The sequence below is a fragment of the Stylophora pistillata genome, chromosome 2, assembly GCF_964205215.1.
Source record: "Stylophora pistillata chromosome 2, jaStyPist1.2, whole genome shotgun sequence".
Taxonomy (NCBI): domain Eukaryota; kingdom Metazoa; phylum Cnidaria; class Anthozoa; order Scleractinia; family Pocilloporidae; genus Stylophora; species Stylophora pistillata.
In genome coordinates, this window is record NC_142520.1 from 10,821,151 (window position 1) to 10,844,529 (window position 23,379).

The 23,379-nt window shown below is 38.2% G+C and overlaps 1 protein-coding gene and 1 pseudogene across 1 annotated transcript in view; both read right to left on the reverse strand.

The window, feature by feature from the left end:
• LOC148737089 (uncharacterized) overlaps positions 1 to 23,379 on the reverse strand; it is a 65,160-nt gene that overhangs the window by 17,389 nt on the left and 24,392 nt on the right. Inside the window, exons 4-5 of the mRNA XM_088749256.1 lie at positions 14,513 to 14,627; positions 5,278 to 5,796 (exon numbers count right to left, since the gene is read on the reverse strand). Of these exons, the coding sequence (XP_088605382.1) occupies positions 5,278 to 5,796; positions 14,513 to 14,627 (634 nt within the window). The remainder of the gene's footprint in view (positions 1 to 5,277; positions 5,797 to 14,512; positions 14,628 to 23,379) is intronic.
• On the reverse strand, positions 11,682 to 12,624 carry LOC148737090 (uncharacterized; annotated as a pseudogene).

Sequence of the window (23,379 nt, forward strand, 5' to 3'; positions counted from 1 at the left end):
AATTGAGCCGCTATCCATGAGGTTTAATATTTGTATATAGCACCTGTAATAACTAGTTGTATAAACTGTTTTGTCTTACTTCCCCTGTCCAAGATACTATGAGTTGATTGACCGCGTTACCAAAATGCTAAATTGCAGAGTTAATGAACGGTGAGTTTATTGTCCTGACACGAAAAAACAAAGGAAATTTTTTTCCTCTAGGATCTTTATTGTGATTGTTCAGCGTGCGCTCTTGCACCGCGTCCTATTTGAAACCAAATCCTATTTGGCTTCAAAACCAAATTTTCGAAGTGGTCATATGATAAGATGCTTGTTAATCAAGTTTGATCGGTCTGGACGGGAAAATATTTGGCTCTCAGTCACGAGGCACGGAACGTGCTACATTCGGTCCGTACGTCACAACCTCGAGCCAAATAATTTCTGTTCTCCCGCCAACATCGGTATCGCTACCTTGACTCGTCTTTACAGTAAATATGACCTCTACGAGGAACTCAGTTGGGTTAACCGTCAACCGTCAAATGGCAAAAATATTAACCGTCAGCTGTCAAAATCGCAATATTTTGCCGTCAACCGTCAAATAAGCAAGCCAATATTAGCCGTAAAATGTCTCAGATATCCTGATATAAGAATCATACGATTGCCTTAATTGGGATCAAGTTCCATTTTTTATGAATAAAATTTTTGATAATCCCAAAAATACATTTATGTAAGTCCTTTAACTTCTATTCGCAAGTAAAACTGGTTAGCGACAGAGCTGACTTCCGGTTTGGAAACACTTCCGGTGTCGTAAAACGTTGGTAAGTTATCAATAAAAGGTGTCATAAATGAACAGTTCTTTACAAATGCGTCATCATGAAAATCTACAGCCAAATTCGCGTTTAGTTCGTTTTCTAAACGACATTCCAAAAAATGTTATGCTTACAGTTGCTGAAGTGATGGAGGCTTTGTCGAATATTGATCCAAGTAAGGCCGGTGGACCAGATGACATCCCCGGTTCACTCCTAAAACATACTGCTGCTGAAATTGCCCCTTCATTATGCAGGCTCTTTAACATGTCGCTGTCTACGGGCTCTTTTCCAGCTAATTGGAAGCGCGTGAACATTGCACCCGTCTTTAGAAAGGGCGATCCAACCGCAACAGAGAATTACACGCCAATTTCTCTTTTATGCATTGTCTCCAAAGTTATGGAACGATGCGTATTTAATCACTGCTACCCTCATTTATCGTCTTTTCTTGACCAACTCCAGCATGGCATCCAGCCAGGAAAATCCACAGAAACGCAACTACTTCAGGTGTATCACGATATTTTAGACAAACTAGCCAATGGCCAAGAAGTGGACGTAATCCATTTTGACCTGTCAAAGGCATTTGATAAGGTTCCACACAGGCTACTCCTCTCGAAGCTTCAGCTCCTTGGTATATCCGGTCCAGTTTTGTTGTGGTTCTCAAGCTATCTTTCTGACAGACACCCACGAGTTGTTTTTGACGGCATATCCTTAGACTGGTTCCCAGTCACATCAGGAGTACCCCAGGGCTCAATCCTGGGTCCGCTTTTATTTCTGGTCTTCATTTATGACATGTCGTGCTCCATTACCCACGGAAGTTAACTTGGCCTCTTTGCGGACGGTAGCAAGCTATATTTCTCTATTGTTTCCAATGGATGTGCCTCCCTGCTGCTAGCTGACTTGGACAACTCCAAAACTCTGTGTGAGGACAACGGTTTGTCTTTCAGCACAAACAAATGTAAAGTTCTACACGTGTCAAAGAGAACCTCGCGCCAAAGAGAGAAGCATACATACCATTTAGACGGCCAGACCTTGGACTCGCCTCCTGACACCAAGGATTTAGGCGTGACTGTCATTACTCCACTATCATGGACGACGCACATCGAAGAGATATGTGCCAAGTGTAACAAAGTACTTGTTCTTGTAAAGCGTGTATGCGGTAGAGACATTGTTAACGTATCAACTAGGAAAATGATGTACACTGCGTTAGTTCGCCCAATCGTCGAGTACGTATCCTCTGTATGGTCTCCTCACACAGCAAAGCATCGTAGGCATCGTAGGCTAATGGAAAATATACAACGACGGGCTACTAAATTTATACTAAACCACCCAGATAGGAAAACCAGCTACACTGCGAGATTGAAAACTCTTAGCCTACTGCCGCTTGAATCCAGAAAAGAGGTCCATGATATTGTCATTTTATACAAAATTAGGTCATGTCTTATCAACGCTAGTTTTGACCATCTTCTGCTTCCTGCTAACCATACATAGGCAACCCGGCGTCATCATCCTGCAAACATCCACCCTTTATTTACTCATACTCAGCGGTATTTTACAAACTCTTTTTCTCCCCGCACAATTAAATTATGGAACGATTTACCGAGCAACATTAAGCAAGCTAGCTATTTACATAACTTTAAAGCCTTAGTTAAGCGGTTTTATACAGAAAAGCTCTGGCTTTATACTCCGCCCTAACTAAGTGTCGCAGTTGGTCGGCAAATTATTTTATTCTATAGACAAAGTACATAAGTGCATATGCAACCCATATTTTTCTATTCTTTGTATTTTGTAAGGGGACAAATGTCAATTGGGGCTCGCCCTGTAGTCCTGCCATTATATTTTTGTTTATTTATTGCGCTTCTCTGTTCATGTATTTACTTGTAAATTGTATTTTTCAGTGGCAAATCTCAATAAACTAAACTAAACTAATTAACCACCAACCGTCAAATACTTATAGATTGGATGCTATGCCAGTGGTCATCACTCAGAGAGACACTAATGCCAAACACCACGGCTAAGCCAAAACAACGAGACCGCTGCATGATTTTCAACACCAGACAATCGACGTCATCTACACCAAGTTAGTAAAGTCCGAAATGCGAGTTTGTTGTTCCAAAATTTTTATTTACAAACATTTGAACCCAACTAAAACAAAGAACAAGTTTAGAGCGGCTGTACACTCGAAGATCATTTAAATAAGAACGATATCGATGTTTGCGTCGCCTCCTAAACACACCTTGAGCCAGATAAACCTGAATCAATTGTCAACGTACCGATCTAAAACATATTCAGACGGGACAGGAACTGGTCAGGAGTGGTTTTGAGGGAAAAAGGCCGAATTCCTGTTTATGTGAGAAGTAACCTAGATGTTTTTTATATTTATAGATTATACCTACATAGTTTAATTTTTAGATATGATCTTTTATAAACACGCAGCAAGTTCTATATTTCACATATGTATCATGGCGCGCGTATCCCCATTCAAAATCATAGTGAAAGCTGACGTGTGCAGGGTCGGACGGGTTAATGAACTGTGGGTTTCTTGTTCTGACACGAAAAAACAAAGAAAAAAGTTTTTCCTGCAGGATCTTTGTAGTGATTGTTCAGTGCGCGCTCGTGCATCGCCTCCTGTTAGTGTGAAACCAAATTTTTGAGGTAGTTAATCATGTTTGATCAGGCTAGACGGGAAGATATTTGGCTTACGGTCACGAATTGTAGCACGGACCTCGCCGCATTCGGCCCGTGCGTCATGACCTCGACCCAAAAACGCAATATTTTTACCGTCAGCTGCCAAATAATCAAACCAATGTTGGCTGTTAAATGTGTCAGATATCCTTAATTAAGAACTATGCGACTGCCTTAATAAGGGTCAAGTTATATTTTTTAAAATAAAATTTTTGATATACCAAAAAAATACAATTATGGAAGTCCTTTAACTTCTATTCGCAAGTAAAACTGGTTAGCGATAGAACTGGTTTCCGGTTCGGAAACACTTCCGGTGTCGTAAAACGTTAGTCATTTAACAATAAAAGGTGTCATGAATTAACAGTTCTTTACAAACGCGTCATTATGAAAATTTACAGCCAATACGTGCGTTTACTTCGTTTGATAAAAAATGTTCCAAAAAACTTAATCATCAACCGTCAAATGACTTAAAATTTAACCGTCAACCGTCAACATCACCTTCTCCGCCTCTACTGAGACCCTCCCAGACGACCCTCAATCACGAGCTCGAGCTTGCCGAGCAAATTACGACACGTTATATTTTCTGAAATTACATGGTATTCTGAAAATCTCGAGAAACTGAGGAGGATAAAGACGCATTAATTCTAAAAGCACGAAAGCTTATCGGATATCAGTTGTCATCACCCAGAGACATCCCCGGCTAAGCGTATACAGCCAGACTGCTGCTTTATTTTAAACACCAGACAATCGACCTCATCGACAAGTGAGCAAAGCCCGAAATGCGAGTTTGCTGTTTCAAAATTTTTATTTACGAACATTTGTAGCCCAACTAAAACAAAGAACCGCTTTGAAGCGGCTGTAAACTCACGATCATTTAAAGAAGAACGATATTGATGTTTGCGTCGCATCCGAAATACACCTTGAGCCAGATAAACCTGAATCTATTGTCAGCATACCTATCTCAAACATATTCAGACGAACAGGAACTGGTTAAGAGGGGTTTTGAGGGAAAAAGGCGGAATCGCTGTTTATATGTGAGAAGTAACCTAGATGTTTTCATTTATCTCGGGATATTCATATTTTATCCGAAATTTATTAAAGATTTATGTGCCTCCGATGCATATTTCGAGTTATGGTGCACGCGGAAAGTTTGGAGAGCACAAGACAGGAGTTGCTCAAAGCGCAGCCGGAAGCGTTCGGAGTTATCAATGCAACAGTAAAACTGATACCGGCCGTTCAGAAAACTAAGAGGTAATTTCCCAAATTTACTAGTCCCGTGTGATAGATTTACCTCCTTGAATTGTTGGTTACTAGAATTGACGATCAGAAATTGCGTCGCTTTGTGTTGAAAATCTTAAAACTTGTACGATTTCAAAGGAAAATCATCTATTGAACAACACTTTTGGTACATACATGCAGCAGCTCTTCAGAATAACATTCACCCCAACGTCGCGAAGCCTCAGTCGAAGCAAAAAAAGCTCAGTTTTGCTTTCACCCACATTCACGCATCGCGTTTGGGATATAAAGTATCGTCGACTCCAAAACTAATTCCGTCGCTTTGAAGAGTTACCTGATGCTCATTGTTCTTAGAAACGATTATCATTTTAGCACATCTTCTTTTCAAATAGAACTCAAAAAGGTTAAAGGGAAAACAACCTTGAAAGTTTTGAAACTTCGCGGGTAAACTGGATGGGAAATTTCCTTTTTCATAGACTATAAGCTAATTAGAGCGCACGTTATCATCTGATTATGATATAACATTAAATGAAAAGCTGAGATAAAAGGAATCATCACGATATACCCTAACCTGACCATCCATCATCAGCAGTCTGTGCACCATGTCCATAGCTCCCCCCTGACCATGATTTGTATCCAGGATTCCCTATTGTGTTTGTGGTGGCGTCACATCCTTCATGTCTTGAAAATGCATATTGTGTCCCTCCTCCGCCTCCAGCTATTATCAAAGATGTGTTGGCTCCTCTCACCACAAAGGTTCCTCCGCCACCTCCAGAAGAATATGATTTCGTGTTTATTCCTCCTTCTTGACCAACAAGTACTTGAATGACTTCACCCTTGTTTAAGCGGAACGTTCCAATCATTCTCGCTCCTCTTCCTCGGTACTGAGTGCTGTTAGCGCGTCTATCGTACCCTCCTGCAGCTGCTATTGCTTCTATTCTGTAGTCACCAGTGTACGGCACGGTCCACTGTTGAACTCCGCTGGACAGTGTGACTTGCCCGTCATGATCCTGTCCTGTGTAGTGACTGCCTAGCGTTGTTGGACCAATTCTTCCACTGGCGTTGAGGTTTGTAAAAACGGCCTTGAAAGCTGAAAGGGAAGAGTTAAGTTATCTACATCGTTATAACCATAATTGTTTTAGCTTTTTCCTTTCATTAGAGGTAAATTTGCATCTACAAAAAGGACATGGAACAGTTAAAGTCTTGTAGATTGATCCTTAAAACTACTCACCATTATTGCAATTACTAAGTTATTTAATTTTCAACGTTTTTTATTTAATCATTTATTCAATTCTTTGTCTCTCGATGGACGTGTACCCGCTAGTCACGAAAATATTTTTCCCCGAAAGTTTATCAAGCATCGCATCTGATTGTGATTGAAATGTTGTGTCGATCTTCTTTGTTAAAACAGATCGCTTTTGAAATAGGCCTTCAACTAAAACTGTCCTTTCTTTTCGTCATTTCAGTCCAAAGGTTACTAATATACTTCTTTACACTTTCCCATCTTAAGTTTTAATTATAGATAAACCCATCCTCTAAAAAAGCCACTCTTGGATTTGTAACTTATTGCCTCTTTAAATCGGGAAAGCAAGATTTATCAATGCTGCTGGGCTAGTTCAAGCCCTTTCTCCCCTTCCTTTGGGCTTTTCCAGGCGCTATTGCATTAATTCACATTACCGCTTCAGTGCTGACGAGTAACTAATGATATCCAGCCATTCTTCGTCAAAAAAGTCGAGAGTTGAGCTAAGCGTAAAATTTTCATTTAGCGTCCGCGGCTATTGAACCAGGGGATTTAATTCTTGCTTTTCACGTGACGTCATCGAATTTAGAAATTAGGAATTATCGATCCTTTTGAGAATTCGGTTTAGAAAGGTCAAAAACAGGTGAATTCTTATCTTTTCAAAAATTTTCGGTTTGATTGGGTTTTTCTTCTTGTGGTAAAGCAAGGTTAAATTTCTAAGCTATTGCTTGACACGATATTAACATAATGGTATGTAGGTTAAAGAAAAGAAGACAAAGAGAAGTGGATAGATAGATAGATAGATAGATAGATAGATAGATAGATAGACAGATAGATATGCCTAATCAACTCTTTTGTAGGCAGAGCTGAATTACAGAGCAGTATGTACACACTATAACAATGATATAAATAGCACTGATCATATTTGAGCAATTTCTAATGTGTGAATAATTTATATATGGGTTATTAACCAAGCGTGAGGTCAAAATGGCTGGATATTGGCCGAGTTCTTTCTTTGCATTTTTAAACACCGAGACGAAGTCAAAGTGCATTATTTTTTTAAAAAAGGAGAAAGGCTAATATCCAGACATCTTGACCAGACAAGCTTGGTTAATAAAGGATTTATTTTAATACAAAAGATTTCGCTTTATTACGAGTTAAGAATGACCTTTTTTCTTCGAGAGCTGGGAAAGAAAGCCAACTGTGTTTGTTGCACAACAAACCCACGAGAGCTGCTTCTATTCTCTTTGTTTTGACTATCTTCTGCCGCTATTTGCCTTTCCGTCGCCGAAATTTTCCAAGAGTTACGAACATAGTTCTTATTCTATTTTTTTTTATGCGCTTGATCAATGCAGGCAATCCTGAGCGGGCAAGATGGGCCCATCTTTCCTGCTCGAGTAGCCAATTAGAACGCAGGATTTGTTCCATCTTGCCCACGGGTGCTACGTGCGATGTAATGAATAATCCTTAATGAGTCATATTTCAACGGCAATCACCACAATTTCATGTCATCCTTCAGTGAGATGAGAAACCTGCTTCTTTTTTTTTACGATAGTAAAATCATCAGTGACGAAGAATTTTTGACCTTGTACGAAAGTTACATTTCCAAGAATCCAGAATTCCCTTACACCTCCCACCCTCAGTTTCATTTCGACCAGATGGATGAATCAGAGTGTTTTGCGGAGTTCAGAGTGCGAAAACAGGACATAACGTGATTGGCAAATGTCCTTCAATTACTAGACACTATACACTGTCCACAAAGAACAACGTGTGACCGAAGTGAAGGACTTAGTATGCTTCTGAAGCGCTTCTCGTATCCATGTCGCTATTCAGACATGATCCATCGTTTCGCAAGACCAGTTCCTGAAATAAGTATGATTACCAATATTATCAATATGGGACAAGTCACTTAAATCCAGTACAACTGAGAGAAAATATGATTAACACCGTTATTATTTTTTCTTGGTAACAACTCTGCGCGTGTATTAAATCAGTTGCTTAATAGCTGTTTAACTGCTACAATGTCAACATGGTTTTCTTCCAAAGCTTGAGCTAAGTGGCTGATTTTTGTGTCTTTCGTCTATTTCAATCTTAGCAAGCTCATAATCGAGCTTTTCGTGTCACTGAAATGGAAGTTATGGCAACTTTGGCATTTATTCGACTTCTCAATAGTGCTCCGACAAGGCTCTCACTTGTCTCGATCTTTTATTCCCTTTAGAAACTTTCTCGACGACTGTATGCTCTAGACAACTCGACAGTGCTGTCTGATGGAGACAAGAAAAGGGCACGAGAAATTCTGTCTTTCCCAGACGCATTACATTATATGTCGTCGGAAGAAAGCTGCGAAGAAGAGGCAGTATAACCAAGGGGTGGCCCAACACCACGAAAAGTCAGAAGACTTTCATGGGAGAGGAGCAAACTGAGGAACATTAAAGTGATACTGGATGAGGCGTATTTTTCCGCACTAACAGAGAAGCAACGTCGTACAAGTGCACGTGTCAACCGGACTGAGGATGAATCATCACGCCCGATCACGCCCTCACCCAACTAACGGCTCGCGTTGGGCTGTCCGCAGCGACTAAGTCGAGACATTTTTTTCAGCACATTTGACATTTTCTATATACTAGCTGAAATATTTTATTGATGTTCATTTGTTAAGAAAGGAATTGTAGGCATATTTTGCTCAAATAACGAGGACGATATTCGAAGACGATGTACTTTTTAAATAACAAAAGTCAATTATGTGTCACCAATCCATCGACTGAAGTGTATGTGTGATTTTACACAATAGTCATGAAGCACAGATTTCGCAAACGAACAGTATAAGTCTGGTATAGGTTATAGAAAAACGCACAATCACAACATATTAACCTGTCCTGTAATAATGAAAAAGGAAGAGAAAAAACCACTACTGCGCATGCTGAAAAAAAACAAGTGTTTCTGAAATAGAACATTGTACTTCCTCCCCTCTAAGTCTGGATACATCAGCAGGAACAAGAGGAAAAAATGTTTCCTACAAGTAACCTCGTATTTCCGTCGACATTCTGTCTTATTACGTCAACGGAAACAACAGGAAAACATGTTTCCGAAACGTAACCTTGTATTTCCGTGAACGTTTCGGTATGACGGAAATATAAAAAATTCATGTTTCCGGAACGTTACCATGTGTTTCCGCACATGTAAACATGAGGTTACATATGTGGAAACATTTGTTTCCTTCAACTGAAACCTGACGGAAACATGTAAAAAAAGTGATTCGGTTCCGTTGTTACCGCAGCAACGGAAACACGAGTAAACGTCACCGAGCCGCCAGCGGATACACGTGTGACCTGTTATGTTTCCGCAGCGGTTTCACAAATCTCTTTTACGTTTCCGATTACGGATTCTTGACATTTCGTCCTGTGAAGGTCCTTGAAAAACCTGATGCAGGCAAGATCCCTGCGTTTACTTAGGGTTGGGAGAGTAGACAAAACAAATGATTCCTCATAACCATTATCTGGAAAGATAATCTTCAATGCCCTCCTCTGAGCTGCTTCGATAAGATATCTACATAAGTGATGCATGTTCACTAAGAGATCTGATTGATGAACAATGTATCTACACTAGGTCAGTATGATAGGACTCTGACTCCTTAGAAAATCTCAAGGCATGCAGCCTTTTGTTAGCTCTTCAAACAATTTTCGCTGAGTATTTTTACGAGTTGTGCCGTATTTTGACAAGCCCGTAAGGCCAGTCAAATTATAAACGACAGGTAAAACAGTCATTCTTGGTGGGTGTCAAATATCACTGAAAGCGCCCGCATTAAATGATCTTTATCATTTAATTTACACTGAAACGGTCAATTCGCAAGTAAACAATCTTAAATCAAATTAATTAACAGGCACATCATCAAGAAAGGACACGCGTCTTCTAAGAGAAAAAAAGGGCGCGAACCGTGCGTGCTGTATTGCTAGCAATGATTACAGAATGAAAATGTAACTGTGCTTAAAAAAATTGTAAACTTGACTTAACTCCTAACAAAAATAATGCAATACAATTAAAACTAAAATTAAGAACACAATTTGTCGTTCACGACTCGTAAATCGTTTGATGATAGGTAGTGTTACGGTATTTTCTCAACCGCCAGAAAGATATAACCCATACTAAATCAGCTAATTTATTGACTGACGTAGTACGGAGCGATACCAATAACTAATACAATAACCATCCTCTTAACTTAGCTACGGAGCGAAATTAATACCTATACAATAACTATCCTCTTAACTTACAGCCCTCTATAAATACTATAACTTCAATCTCAGTGTACTACTACACAACTCACGGTTCTCTTTAAAGATCCTTGTCGCTTATCAATATCCACAACACTTTTCCAGGGCAGCCTTCCACACGGCTGACGATTCCAGTAAATAATTCCAACTACCCTATCCGGCTCTTGCTCCTCTGGGCTCCTCGTAGTAACACTAACTAACTGGAAAAGGTCTCTAACTTTAACCTATCGCGACTCCTTATATATCTTTTTGTATGTATAGTACCAAGTATGCAAAGTATGTAATTGTTCACGAAAAGTCCCCAAATGGGGGCATTCCAGATGAATGGAAGTAATTGGTGACATTATCTTTAACAAAAGTTGTTAAAATTACCCAATGTGATCCTGACTTGTATGATGGGTAAAGATTGTAAATAAATAGAGTTTTTTTTATGGTTGTGTGGAACCTTTTCATCTCTGCTTAAAACATTATTATTGGAATTTTTTTTAGATATTCACACCATTTAATCAGATCAAAGTTTGTTAAAGGGATTGTTTTGTGAAATTGTGGTCTTACAAAATTGCTTCGATTAATGGAATTGAATTTAACGGGCTGCTTTTTCCTGGAAGTAATCTTTTGCTTTTTTTTAGGTTTTTTTTTTTTTGGATTTTTTTAAACCTCTGCCAACTAGATCATTTGACCAGTTTCCGATAAATGGAGGTGGATATGCGCAAGCACCCAATCTTGGAGCTCCTTTGCCACCTTTTGATCCCAACCGTGGTGCCTCTCGTCCAGAAATTAAGTTCTTAACCAAACCAATAGCCATTGGAATACCAATTGAAGCAAGAATATTCCCAAGGTCGCCTCCTTTTTAAGTCTGTATTGGTTTAGTATGAACACCTTGTCTACTTTTTAAAGCGCCTAAAATATATCTATTCTGTTTTTCAGTTAATACATTATTGTATTGAATGAGTTGATTTATTTTATTCTCTGGTATTAGAAAACCACCTGACTGAGCACCTTTTCCAGAAATTGCTTTAACTAACTGAGATGCTCCTTCACTTGCCAAACCAGATAAAGCAGAAAGTCCCAATGTATTTCCAACAGTTGGTAAAAGAGTTCTTCTCAATCTAATAATTGATGTTAAAAGGCTGCCTCCAATTTGGTTTCTGATGCTTGATTGAGCCAATTTTATATCAATACCTTTTTTCAATTGACGATGTTTGTTAACCGTTTGGCTACTGTCTCTAGAACCAAGAGTTTATCATTACTTGTCAATACGTTCGAGGCTGATCTCAATTTTATTGACTGTTTGTTTTTATAAGCTCTACCGAGATTCATTTTTTTTGATTTGGAGATAGTTTAACGTTGACTTCAAATAACTGTGTCACATCTTGTATATAATATACGTCATACAATTATTCAATCATATAACATATTCAATCAACAAGAAAAGAGATAAATCAATCTATCAAACATTTCAATAATTTACACTATCAGCAATTCATTTTCGACTTGTTTTATTATTAGTTCTTCATGGTATAGTACAACAGCATTCACTTTGAAAACACTATCAGCAGCTGCTTGAGCATTGAGTTTATATCTAAAGATAAGCTGCTTGGGATCTCTTGTAACCTTTCCAGTTTGATAACGGAGATCGAAATAAATAACTCCGAAAAGAGAATTGAAATTACTGAGTTTAAGTTCCGTGCCTGAATTGTAATCATTGTTACGCATTACATAACTCATCAAATCATTCAATATTCTCACTTTGGAGTCGCTATCTTATTCCACTTCGGGATAAAATACGCCATTACCATATTCTAAACGACAAGTTGCGAGATAACTACCACCACCACGGTCAGCCTTGATATTGAATGTATAATATTCATACGGATTCGCCTCATCATTACCGTCTTTATTACGCTGAGGAAATACAAATACATGCTTTATATTATCGATGGTTGTACTGATCTGAGAAAATCCCGATGATATAGTGCCACTGAGATGATTTTTCAAACATTTCTTGCATATAAGTCCACTGATCCACTTTCATAAAGTTTGATAGAAATTGTTCGTAAAGACTATCTTTTTGTTGGAGTCTGGGAACCCATAAAAAGAATCAATCGATAACAACGCGAGCATTATCGACAGTGTTGAATTTGCAGATGAGATTTGCATCATCTAATAGCTGGATTTTAAATTGTAACTTCATTGGTGGTAACGTACGATCTTCAAGCTCTTCGAAAAATGAATAACGGTTGAGAGGAATGATTACATTTACATCATTGTTTCCACTTGTTTACAGGTGTCGTGCTTCAAATCCAGCGTTTTGATTGGCATTAACTATTCTGTGCTCTGTTTCCAGGTACCATAGATTATTTATAACGACGCTTCTTGAGTCATCGGTCTGCTCCAAAGGCAGTACCATCGGCTTTCTTTTGAACCTGGAACTGGACCTCGAAGTAAGCTTTATACCAATCGAAAAGACTACTTTGGTCGTTGATGGTGAATTTGTAACTAGTCTTAGATTGTTCTTGATCATTAGCTGGGCTACGAATAACATCATCAAGCTGGATTCTTACTAATTCATTTTGTTATAAATACTGATCTGTTCTGAATGACAGTATATTATTATATTAGATTATTTTACCGTCTGATACCATTACCACTTATCAACCGATTGAGAATCATGTCTGTTGATTCTTCTTGTTATTTTTGGTTTCATCTTGGCAGGACATTTTCATGGAGTGTTTTTATCTTGCATTTTGTGTAATGTTCTCATTATAAAATCACCTGATCGTTGAGAAACAGCTTTTTCAAAACGTTCTCCAGCATGTGAAACACCTGCATCAAGAGCTTTTTTAGCAAATGGTTTTGCAACTGATTTGACTCACCATAGAGTCTCTGTGGCTCAGTGGTGTGACGTTCGACTCCTCAAGAGGACTCGAAATTGTTTCTTTGTCCCACACTCGTGACGAGACAAAAAAAGTCTCTTTCTATTTCTTTACTGGGCTCAAAACTTACCAGCTTTTTTTATTCCAATCGATTCTTGTTTTTCTTGCCGCCATGTTACCCATGAAATCATATCTTATTGACAAGAGCAGGATCTGCAGGATTCTACCTTTGCATTCATGTCCATCCCATCTCAATCCAAGACTATTACAAAAGTAGTTGTAAGATCCCTTCGGTATTTGTACAATTGGCATCCTCGCTACAATTGTGGGAATTTAGAGCACAGTCGTCGAGGTCTTAGATAAAGTCAATGGATTGTACCCACCATCATTGTTGTCTCTAGGAAGGAGGGAAGGGGAACGCGGAGCTGTGCAATGCAAAACCAGATCTACGGCTTGTTAATCCAGTCGTCTTAGTGGAAACGTTTGTGTCTTAGATGTGATTTTCGGAGTACGTTATAATTAGGATTATATAACTTGTGTTTCTACAATGTTCATTACCTGTGCAGTTGTGTATATCCCCGGTGAATCCACGTTTACAAGTGCACTTGAATGATCCCTTGGTGTTTTGGCAAACGACGTTTTCATTGCTGCAGTTGTGGGTATCTGTAGCACACTCGTCGATATCTAAAATAAAGTCAATAGACCTTTGGTCAAAATACTGAATTACAGAGGTCGCAGGGAGTGGGGAAGAGGAACGCGGAGCTGTGCAATGCAAAACCAGATCTACGGCTTGTTAATCCAGTCGTCTTAGTGGAAACGTTTGTGTCTTAGATGTGATTTTCGGAGTACATTATAATTAGGATTATATAACTTGTGTTTCTACAATGTTCATTACCTGTGCAGTTGTATATATCCCCGGTGAATCCACGTTTACAAGTGCACTTGAATGATCCCTTGGTGTTTTGGCAAACGACGTTTTCATTGCTGCAGTTGTGGGTATCTGTAGCACACTCGTCGATGTCTAAAATAAAGTCAATAGACCTTTGGTCAAAATGCTGAATTACAGAGGTCGCAGGAAGTGGGGGGGGGGGATGGGGGGGGGTGAGAGGAGGTCTGACGTGCAATGCTATTTGTCGCCAGTGGTGTGTCAAGAAGCAAGTTAGAACAAAAAATGCGAGGCTGTGGAGAGGAACATTCTTCGCTCCACTTTTCCCGGCACGGGATGCCTGTAATAGGCTGGGGTGACACTACAGCTTGAAAACACGTAATGGGGCTGGCATGAGATCCTTTCTAAAGAAAAAGCAAGAAAATTGAAACTACGCGTCATAAGTAGAGCCGATTTTGAATTATAAACCATCCGAGGGGATAGGTCCCCGTGTTGCAATGAAATACAAAATTAATTTTTATTATTTTAATTCTTGCCTTTTTCACAATCGTGGCCAGTGAACCCAGACGCACATAAGCATCGATATCGTTTTCTTGTGAATCCCGACTGGCAGGTGCCGTGGTTTTCGCATGGAGACTGAGCACAGAAGTTCTTTAAAAGAAAAAGAAAAAAATAAAAGAAATAGGATGTCACAAGTAATTATTCAATACCTTAACAACGTTCTCCGATATCTCCCTGAGAACTTGAGTACAAAAAGAAAAAAAAAATCGGGAAGGGGTGCCTGTAGATAGGATTTAAAGAGTATAGTGACGTTCCTAAGAACAACATCTTGGATCCCCGGTCATAGCTCAATTGTATCTTTCTACCTGTTCTTAGCATCTCCCGGGCCATGGAATTGATCTAATTATTGCGACTGTTTTAAAGCTTCGAACCAATGGAATAAAACTGCCTTTTGCAGAAATGCCTTAAAATGACCATTCCAGTTATCTTTTCTCCCGAGAATTTTCTTATTAGAAGCGTGGTTGTGCTTTCTTAGATAGAACAGCGATCAATTGTTTACTCAAGGCGGGTGAGCATGGCTCTAAAATGAATACGACAAAGTACTCGCTCATGTTAACAGTGTTGGGTGTCCGTCCTCAAGGCACTCAAAGGATTTTTGTTTTTGGTAATTTCTTATGTACAAAAAATCCGTAACGACGCTAGCAGGTGGTTACAATTATGTAAAAGTAACAAATAATGGATGAAAGTATCCCTCAGCTCTCATGAATGGCTTAAAAAGAGAGAGGTGCAATTGGCATTTAATTAACAGCTCGTCTATGTACCTTAGTTCCATGGTACACATAATTCGATGCTTGTACCAGATCCTCGTCACACTCTTTAGCAGTTGAGTTATTCAGTTCACAGTTGTGTGCTTCTGCCCCATTTTCTCCAAAATAAAAGTTAACGCTGACGCAGTTATAGTTCAGGTAGCAACGGTATTCACAAGTGTCCCTGTCAATCACACTGATATTTGCTATGGTGTGGTTAATAAGACGTTCTCCCACAAAGAACAGAGTCGATGGAAAGGCTAATATACGGCATTGATCTAAAAGTTCAAATCATTAAAATTCAAATAGCGTCATGGGTTCTAAAGGTCTAGGTTGCTGTTAAACTCGTTTTCCGAGCGCTTGGGTCTTGCCTTGATAATTATGACATATTCAGTAAGAGACCAAGATCAAATTATATATATATATATATATATATATAACTAACTTAGTTTTTTGCGAGAGAAAAGATCTTTAGAAAATGATTGTATGGACAGAAGACATGTTATTTGGCACGTTTATCTATTATCCTATGATTTCCAGAACATTCTTGATTAGTCCTTTAGGAAAGTTCTAGTGAGTCAGTTTGCTAGACATAACGTCTCGTAGTCACGTTCGACGCACTAAAAACTACTATAAAACGAATACAAGAATTGTAAAAACGTGTAAAATGGTATATAAAAAGTCACTTGTAAAAATGTAGCGGAATTCCAAATCGATTTCGATCAATTACGATCCTCATCAGTAGTACTCCGCCATGTTTAAAACATGTTTTAAACATGGCGGAGTACTACTGATGAGGATCGTAATTGATCGAAATCGATTTGGAATTCCGCTACATTTTTACAAGTGACTTTTTATATACCATTTTACACGTTTTTACAATTCTTGTATTCGTTTTATAGTAGTTTTTAGTGCGTCGAACGTGACTACGAGACGTTATGTCTAGCAAACTGACTCAATTATCGAACACGTTCCTGGCCTCGGCCCACAAAATTTCATCACAAAGTTCTAGTGGTTTCGACATGAGCACGTGACTTCTATTTATAGAAACTCGAGTTGTTTAACGTAAATTCTATAAAATTCTATGATGTAATTTTGCTTAAAATAGTCGTGTTGTCGACCTGTAGAATCTTCTAGAAAGATTGTAAGCAACTATATAAGAAGGTGCTGTAGGTTGTTGTGTTTTAGAGGAAAAAGAAGAAAAAGAAGAGAAAAAGATGAAGGAAATAAAGGAGTTAGCGAAGACAATTCATTTCAAGGTTTATCACGAAACCATTGTATGATCTCCAAGAGCCGAAAAAGTCTTTTTTTTTCTTTCCTTTATATAAATGCAAATAATTTTCACGATGACCTCTGCTGAACCAGCTTACATTAAACAAAGTACATATCTTTTTTTTGTGTTTTTTTGTTTTTCTCATCTCGGTCACTTTCTGCGGGACACCTCACACAAATAGCTTCATAGTCGTTAAAAATGATATCGACAAAGTGTAGTTTTAACGAACCCAAACTCCGAAGAAAATTTGATCCAGAAAACTTTAATAACTTCCATCAATGCTAAATAATAAAAGAGGCAAGAAGTTTCAGTCTTGAACTCCCAACTTGTATGCATTATGACAAATCATATTATTTTCCTCGCTCATCTTAAAAGTTATTATGCGCGCGGTAATTGCAAGTCCTGCCTAACTCCTAATGGGCCACCATGGTCTACATCTCTAGGTATGCATGGCCGGAACACGACGTGTGCACTTCTCTTCAGCTGGCAAGTTCCTGTTTGGCTTAGTCGAGTGGTTTCAAAGCTCTCAATAATTTTTTCTATGTTTCATCCCGATTGAGATTGAAGCTCAATTTCAAAAGTAAATATTTGCTTAAAAAAAAAACGATGATATGTTAGCTCTGTAAACGGACGAAAATAAGTTTGGAGTTAACAATATTTTATTCCTAAACGCGGGACGAGTTAAGACCGCAACGAGGAAACTAAACTTTCTTTACTCTTCCCTGAAATAGTAAGAATTATTGAGTGTTGTTGAATTGACTATTTTGTCATAAAACCTTATGATAAGAGGTGCATCCATTGAACGATATACACGCACCAAGCACGATCAAATTCTCAATTTTACGTTACGATCTTTATTCCGTTTTAGTTCTGTTTTGTTTTTCTCATTGTCCATATCAATTAAGCCTCATTTCGATAAAACTTGTCCACGGTGGATTAATATCCAAAAAAACCCTTGGAAACCGCTATTGAAGTAAAAATCTTCCCGTTGCCTCATTGTGCATCGATTTTAATTCAATTATGAAAATGCACTAATAAAGAGTTGTGAAATATAACCAATTTCAATGTGTTCATGGTTAGACATCCACGTCGTTCATCTCTTGGTATAGCCACCTGTCAAGTGAGGATCCGGAGTTCTCATATTTCCGCCCATTCGCACTTAGTTCCGTTTGCATTATTGGAAACATAATTGCTCTGTCTGCATTTAACAATGTTCTCTCTGTTTTTATTACCTTTGAAAAAAAACCTTACTCATTAGGCTTCCACAGACTGCGTAATACATAACGCAGGAAGGTTGCTACGACGATTGAAAACAACATGCCTCGAATGCCGATTGGTATATGTTTAACACATGTCGGAAATATGTTGATGAAGTGTATAAATTTTACTACAAAAGCTTTCTTCAAATAAAAACAAATGATGTCAACTAAATATGACACCAGCGACTCATTATGTACCAAAGAGAGGTCGTTATTCCACAGGAGATTGTCAAAAGAAGGGAGGCAATTTTCCGAATTGAAAAAATTTCCTTTCCAACTAGTTAATATAACAATTTCTATTTCCCTGAGTGCGAGGCTAACTATAGGCTCTTCCTTGGGGTCGTGCGAGCACCAAACAAATATATGGAATTTCCGAAAATATGTTCATTAGTTTTGGATAGCCTTGATAAAACTTAAATGGACCTTAGAGTGTCTCAAAAGAATTCGAGGGCATAAGCTGTAAAAAAGATAACCAATTTGGTAACTGCAGACATTGTTCGGTAATAACTAAAAACTTTGCTGAATCACGCTCGCATATTGTAAAAAAAAAGAATCTAGAATATTTTTAAGTGAACAGAAGATGACAGCGCATTAAAACGGAAGATGAGTTTCAGTAGCCATCTTATACAATGTATATATGAAGTTCATATATTTTGAACTGCGGTTATAGATACGTATGATGCATGATCCTCGCAGTAGAGAGCGCTATTTATGCAATAGCGAAAATCAGACCTGAAAAGAATCAGGTATGTACGGGATTCGAACCAATGACCTCTGCGATACTAGTGCAGCGCTCTACAAATTGAGCTAACAAGCCAAGTGCGAGCAGGTCGTTAAGTTGATTCGTAATAAACCCGTGATGATAAATCAGATACAATGTATATATGAAGTTGATACATTTTGAACTGCAGTATTAGATACGTATGATGCACGATCCTCGCAGTAGAGAGCGCTATTTATGCAATAGCGAAAATCAGACATGAAAAAAATCAGGCCTGTAAGGGATTCGAACCACTGACCTCTGCGATACTAGTGCAGCGCTCTACCAATTGAGCTAACAAGCCAACTGGGAGCAGGCCGTTAAGTTGATTCGTAATAAACCCGTGATAATAAATTAGATGCAATGTATATATGAAGTTCATATACTTTGAACTGCGGTATTAGATACGTATGATGCACGATCCTAGCAGTAGAGAGCGCTATTTATGCAATAGCGCACTCTGCTGCGAGAGAGTACTAATGTGCTCTCTACTGCGAGAATGTACATTGTACATTATGCAATGTGCTCTCTACTGCGAGAGAGTACATTGCATAAGTAGTACGCTCTACTACTTATGGAATGTAGCCATCTTGTTAGTTAAGCCTCTATAAACGAGAATTTTAGTCCTGGAAAATGAGCGTTTCCATTTTTTTTTTTTTTTTTTTAAATAAATTGCATAGCTGAAGAATTAAGAGCAGAAAAACAAACGTTTCTTGTAAAAAAAAAATGCAAGCTTTAAAACATACCATCTGGGCAGAACTGAAATTGTCCGAACGGAAGCACCACAGAGATAAGGAACAAGTGGGGAGAAACTCTCATGTCTGCCAAAAAACAGCAGAAGAGAAATCCTTTCGATGTTTTGAAGCTGTTAAGCAAACTGAGGAGCTTAACAGCAGTTTGTTGACAGAGATGCACCACCAATTTAAGGCTACGCTACCCTAGAAACGTGTTAACCAATAACATTTGGCCGTGATATATAAAAGATGTTTCACCGCCCCTCACAGAGAGGCTGTGAGATTAATTGTTAATGTCTACTGAAACAGTTAATTTGGTTAGTTTTCTCCTCAGGCAGCTATTGATATCTTTCACTCACTATCTCTAAGGAGGCTTCTTATCTTCTTCTAACTGTTTTAATAACTATAAACAGCATCAATTGACAAAACTTTGTGAAAATGCAAGTGCATGAAAAGGTTTTTTTTTTTTTCTTTTTTTTTTTTTTTTTAAGATTCAAATTGATACCGCTGTGGTATTTTGACCAGAGAGGGATTTTAAAAGACAATTTTAGAGATCATGGCTTCAATGAGGTAGACCCTTTTGTTAAGTGTCATTCGCACTGAGTTATTTTTAGCCTGATTTGCACCTGCATTTTAAGTATTCTTTCGTACAATTAAGTGAGTTTTTGATATGCAAATTAATTTCGAAGAGAAGGTTTTCCCCTGATTCCAAGTGAAGTTTCCATATTTTGTTTGTGAAATGACTAAGTGCATCTTTTAACTTGTAGCAAGAGAGAATTTGATGAGCGCGCTCGACACTTTAGATCGCTGTCCACACGGGTGGTCTTGCCAGAAATCAATTTTAGCTTGCAGAGACACGAAAAAGTAGGATTGGAGAACAACCAAACTAAAAAGGAAAACTTTCTTTCGACGAGAATTCGAGAGGATCGCCCAAAGAGAGAGTGGCATACATTGCCAAACCGAAATCTGGTTTATAAAATAATATCTACCACAAAAACTCAACTTGTTTAAAAGATAAAAGGTTTAGATATTGCATAAATAATTTTGAAAAGACCTTTGAAACGGCTATAGATACTCCTCGCTTCATTGTGCATTGACATTATTTAATAATGAAACTCTACGTGGAGGATTGTTTTATATCACTACGTGATGATGGTAAACAACTTTTTTTTTTAACTCGTACTCATCTTATCAGATTAGCAAATTCTACAGTTAAAACTTGCTTAATTCATTTTGTGTGTGTGTGTTTTTTTTTTGTTTGTTTTATCATTTGGTCCACATCCCAATTTCTTAATGTCTTTTAATTTTGCTGGAACATGTCAGCTGATCTGTCAGGTTGCCAAGCAACAGTAAGATGGGGAGACTCAAGCCCATATGAAGACAATTTTCGAAAGAATAGGCTACTTTTTGAGATCTCATAATTTAATTTACTTTTTGCCGGATGATGCATCCTTCACTTTGTAAGTTTGCTAAACATTGCTTATGTTTTTCTATGCAAATCATCTACGTCTTCAGTTTTATTTCTCCAAATTTTGCAACCGACAAAGTTTTTATCAGCAGATCGTTAATGAATCAGTCTTGTGAAAGACATAAAACGAAACTTATAATTTCACCGCAGTAAACACTTTTTTTGTCATATTACAGTTGTGATAAGAACTTCGAAAAACCTACGTACAGACCTAATCGAGTGTTGTTGCTCAGAAAACCTCATAACTGAAGTTTATCTTGTTTTTTTTAATAATGTAGTCTTTAAGTCCCGACTTTTTCACATTAATTTTTAAAATAGAAATTTCCATAATTATTCTCAAAGTTGCTTTGTATAACAATATTACCCATTCTTATTATTCATGTCAGTTAACCTTGTTCAAGATAAAACGTCTACACATCGAATAAACATTAGAAGTCCTTTGACTAAATTCGAAATCTTCTCTTAGCCTCACTGGATATGGGCGATAATCGAAATATGGGAAAGTCATTGTGAGTGTTTCCATAGTAATTGCATAGCATCTACAACGTTTATTGGCGGTCAGTATCAAAGTTATTCCTGGTAAAACACAAGGTAGACTTAATTATTTATGTAATCGTTTCACAGTGCATCGGTGATAGTTAGAATATTTCTCATGATTACTGTAACGAATGAAAAGGAAGAACCACAAGGATCTACAATTAAAGGTGAAAAATCTCCTCAAAGTGATAGCAGACAGTGTACAGCAATTATTCTGACAGCCTCTAGCTTGCTAGCAGGCGATAGTTTGCGTCTACAAGCGCGAGACTTAGCGCGGCGAATATTCGGTCGCCATTTGAAAGCGCGGGGAAGGGAGGAAGTGGAAAAAAACGCCTGCCCGAAACCCATCATTTCTTACCAACCGCTCCCTATACACTGCATGGTATCCCCGACATGTCACGCATTCTTGAAGGAAGAATCAGATGGAATGAAATGGAACCTCGTGTCTAAAACTTACGAACGTGTCATACTGCCAAAACAAAAGTATTCACGTGTCAGGGGTGATCGCAAAAGGTGCGGCGCAGTGACACCAAATTAAGCGGTAAAAAATTTAAAATCGACAAATAAAGTATTAACCGAGGATTGTATAACCAGGCTAGTCTTCCGATAGGGAAACACCAACATTTGGACGAAAATTAATTTTTGATCCCCATAATAAAGGAGTACAGAGGCCTTGAGTTTCACGACATAGAGAACAAAACTTTGTAAGAGTTATATAGTGAACTTGGTTTTCGGTTGACGCATTTATCTAAGTTATCCTACAGAAATGTGCAGGCCATGAGGTCGCAAGTTAAGAAGCAATCATCGCTTTTTCAAAGATTGGAAGTCTGTAGCAAACGCAGCACTCAAGCTTCACCAGTGCTGTACAAACACCTACTTGTGCAAGTTGGTTGGCAATAATACAATTTAAGAGCAAATCCGTGCAAAAATCAAACATTACATTGCAAAGTTAAAAAACTAACATTCTGTTCTTTGCATACAAGTATCCTTTAGAAAGTATGCAATTGCTGAAGTTTTTTCCTTGAAAACATTATTTGTTTCTGAAAAAACGAAAACGTTTCGTTTTCAGTCCCAGGATCGATTTGGTGACACCGAACAGGTTTAAAAAGGTCATGATTCGCTCGACTGGCGTATTAAAACAATTGTGCTATAAAAAGCTATCATAGTTCCAAGTGGTTGTACAACTTGTCACAGTCTAAACACCGCGATTTCACAAAGATTGGATCAATCCCACTATTCAAGAGAAGTCAAAAGCTTAGGGCTCTCCCGTGTTGCGTAAAAGGGCAGACGAAAAACAATGACAAGTTTGAGCATGTGCCTTTGTTCAGAATTTCGTAAGATTGCAATATGTAGAGTTGAGTTTGGGGAAATAAGTTTGGGATTTTTAAAATTTGTTTGAAAATCGTGAAGAAAGACATAAAATCACGCCATCCTCTTGTGTACATGTGATCATCAAGACATTGATAGAGTAAAAATTACCACGACTCCGATGCATATAGCAAAGTAAATATAATAACCTTAGCTCAAATATTATATTCTTAGCTGTTCGCAACAGTCCAAAGTTTTTTTCCGTTTTGTCGCTTTTTTATCCCTTCTGGGATCTCTGTAAGTTTGACATCGGCACCGTCGCTTTATGTCGCGCCTCGATCAAAACAGCTGCTCCGGAAAACGTCTAAACTTTGCAATTTGTGTTCCATGTGCGCTTGATACGACGTGTCGATGTTCTTAGCGACAACATTCATTAAAGCACTGATCGAGCCGACTATTTAATTAAAGCTTACGTTCAGAGTTTTCTATCTTCGACCCTGCGATCTCTCCCAATAATTCGTTACTTTGAGGCAGCAGAATTCTCTTTAGATCGCTAATTAACAATTATTCCACAAGCGCGCGTTGGATATGAGATGATAGATAGCCAACGAGGCGCTACGCGCCTCGTTGGCTATAATCATCTCATATCCAACAAGCGCGAGTGGAATAATTGTTTTATTAGAAACCTTAAATCAAATTATTAAATTTCATTAAATTTTTAGCTCCCTTTCAATTTTAAGTTGACAGGTGCTTACCA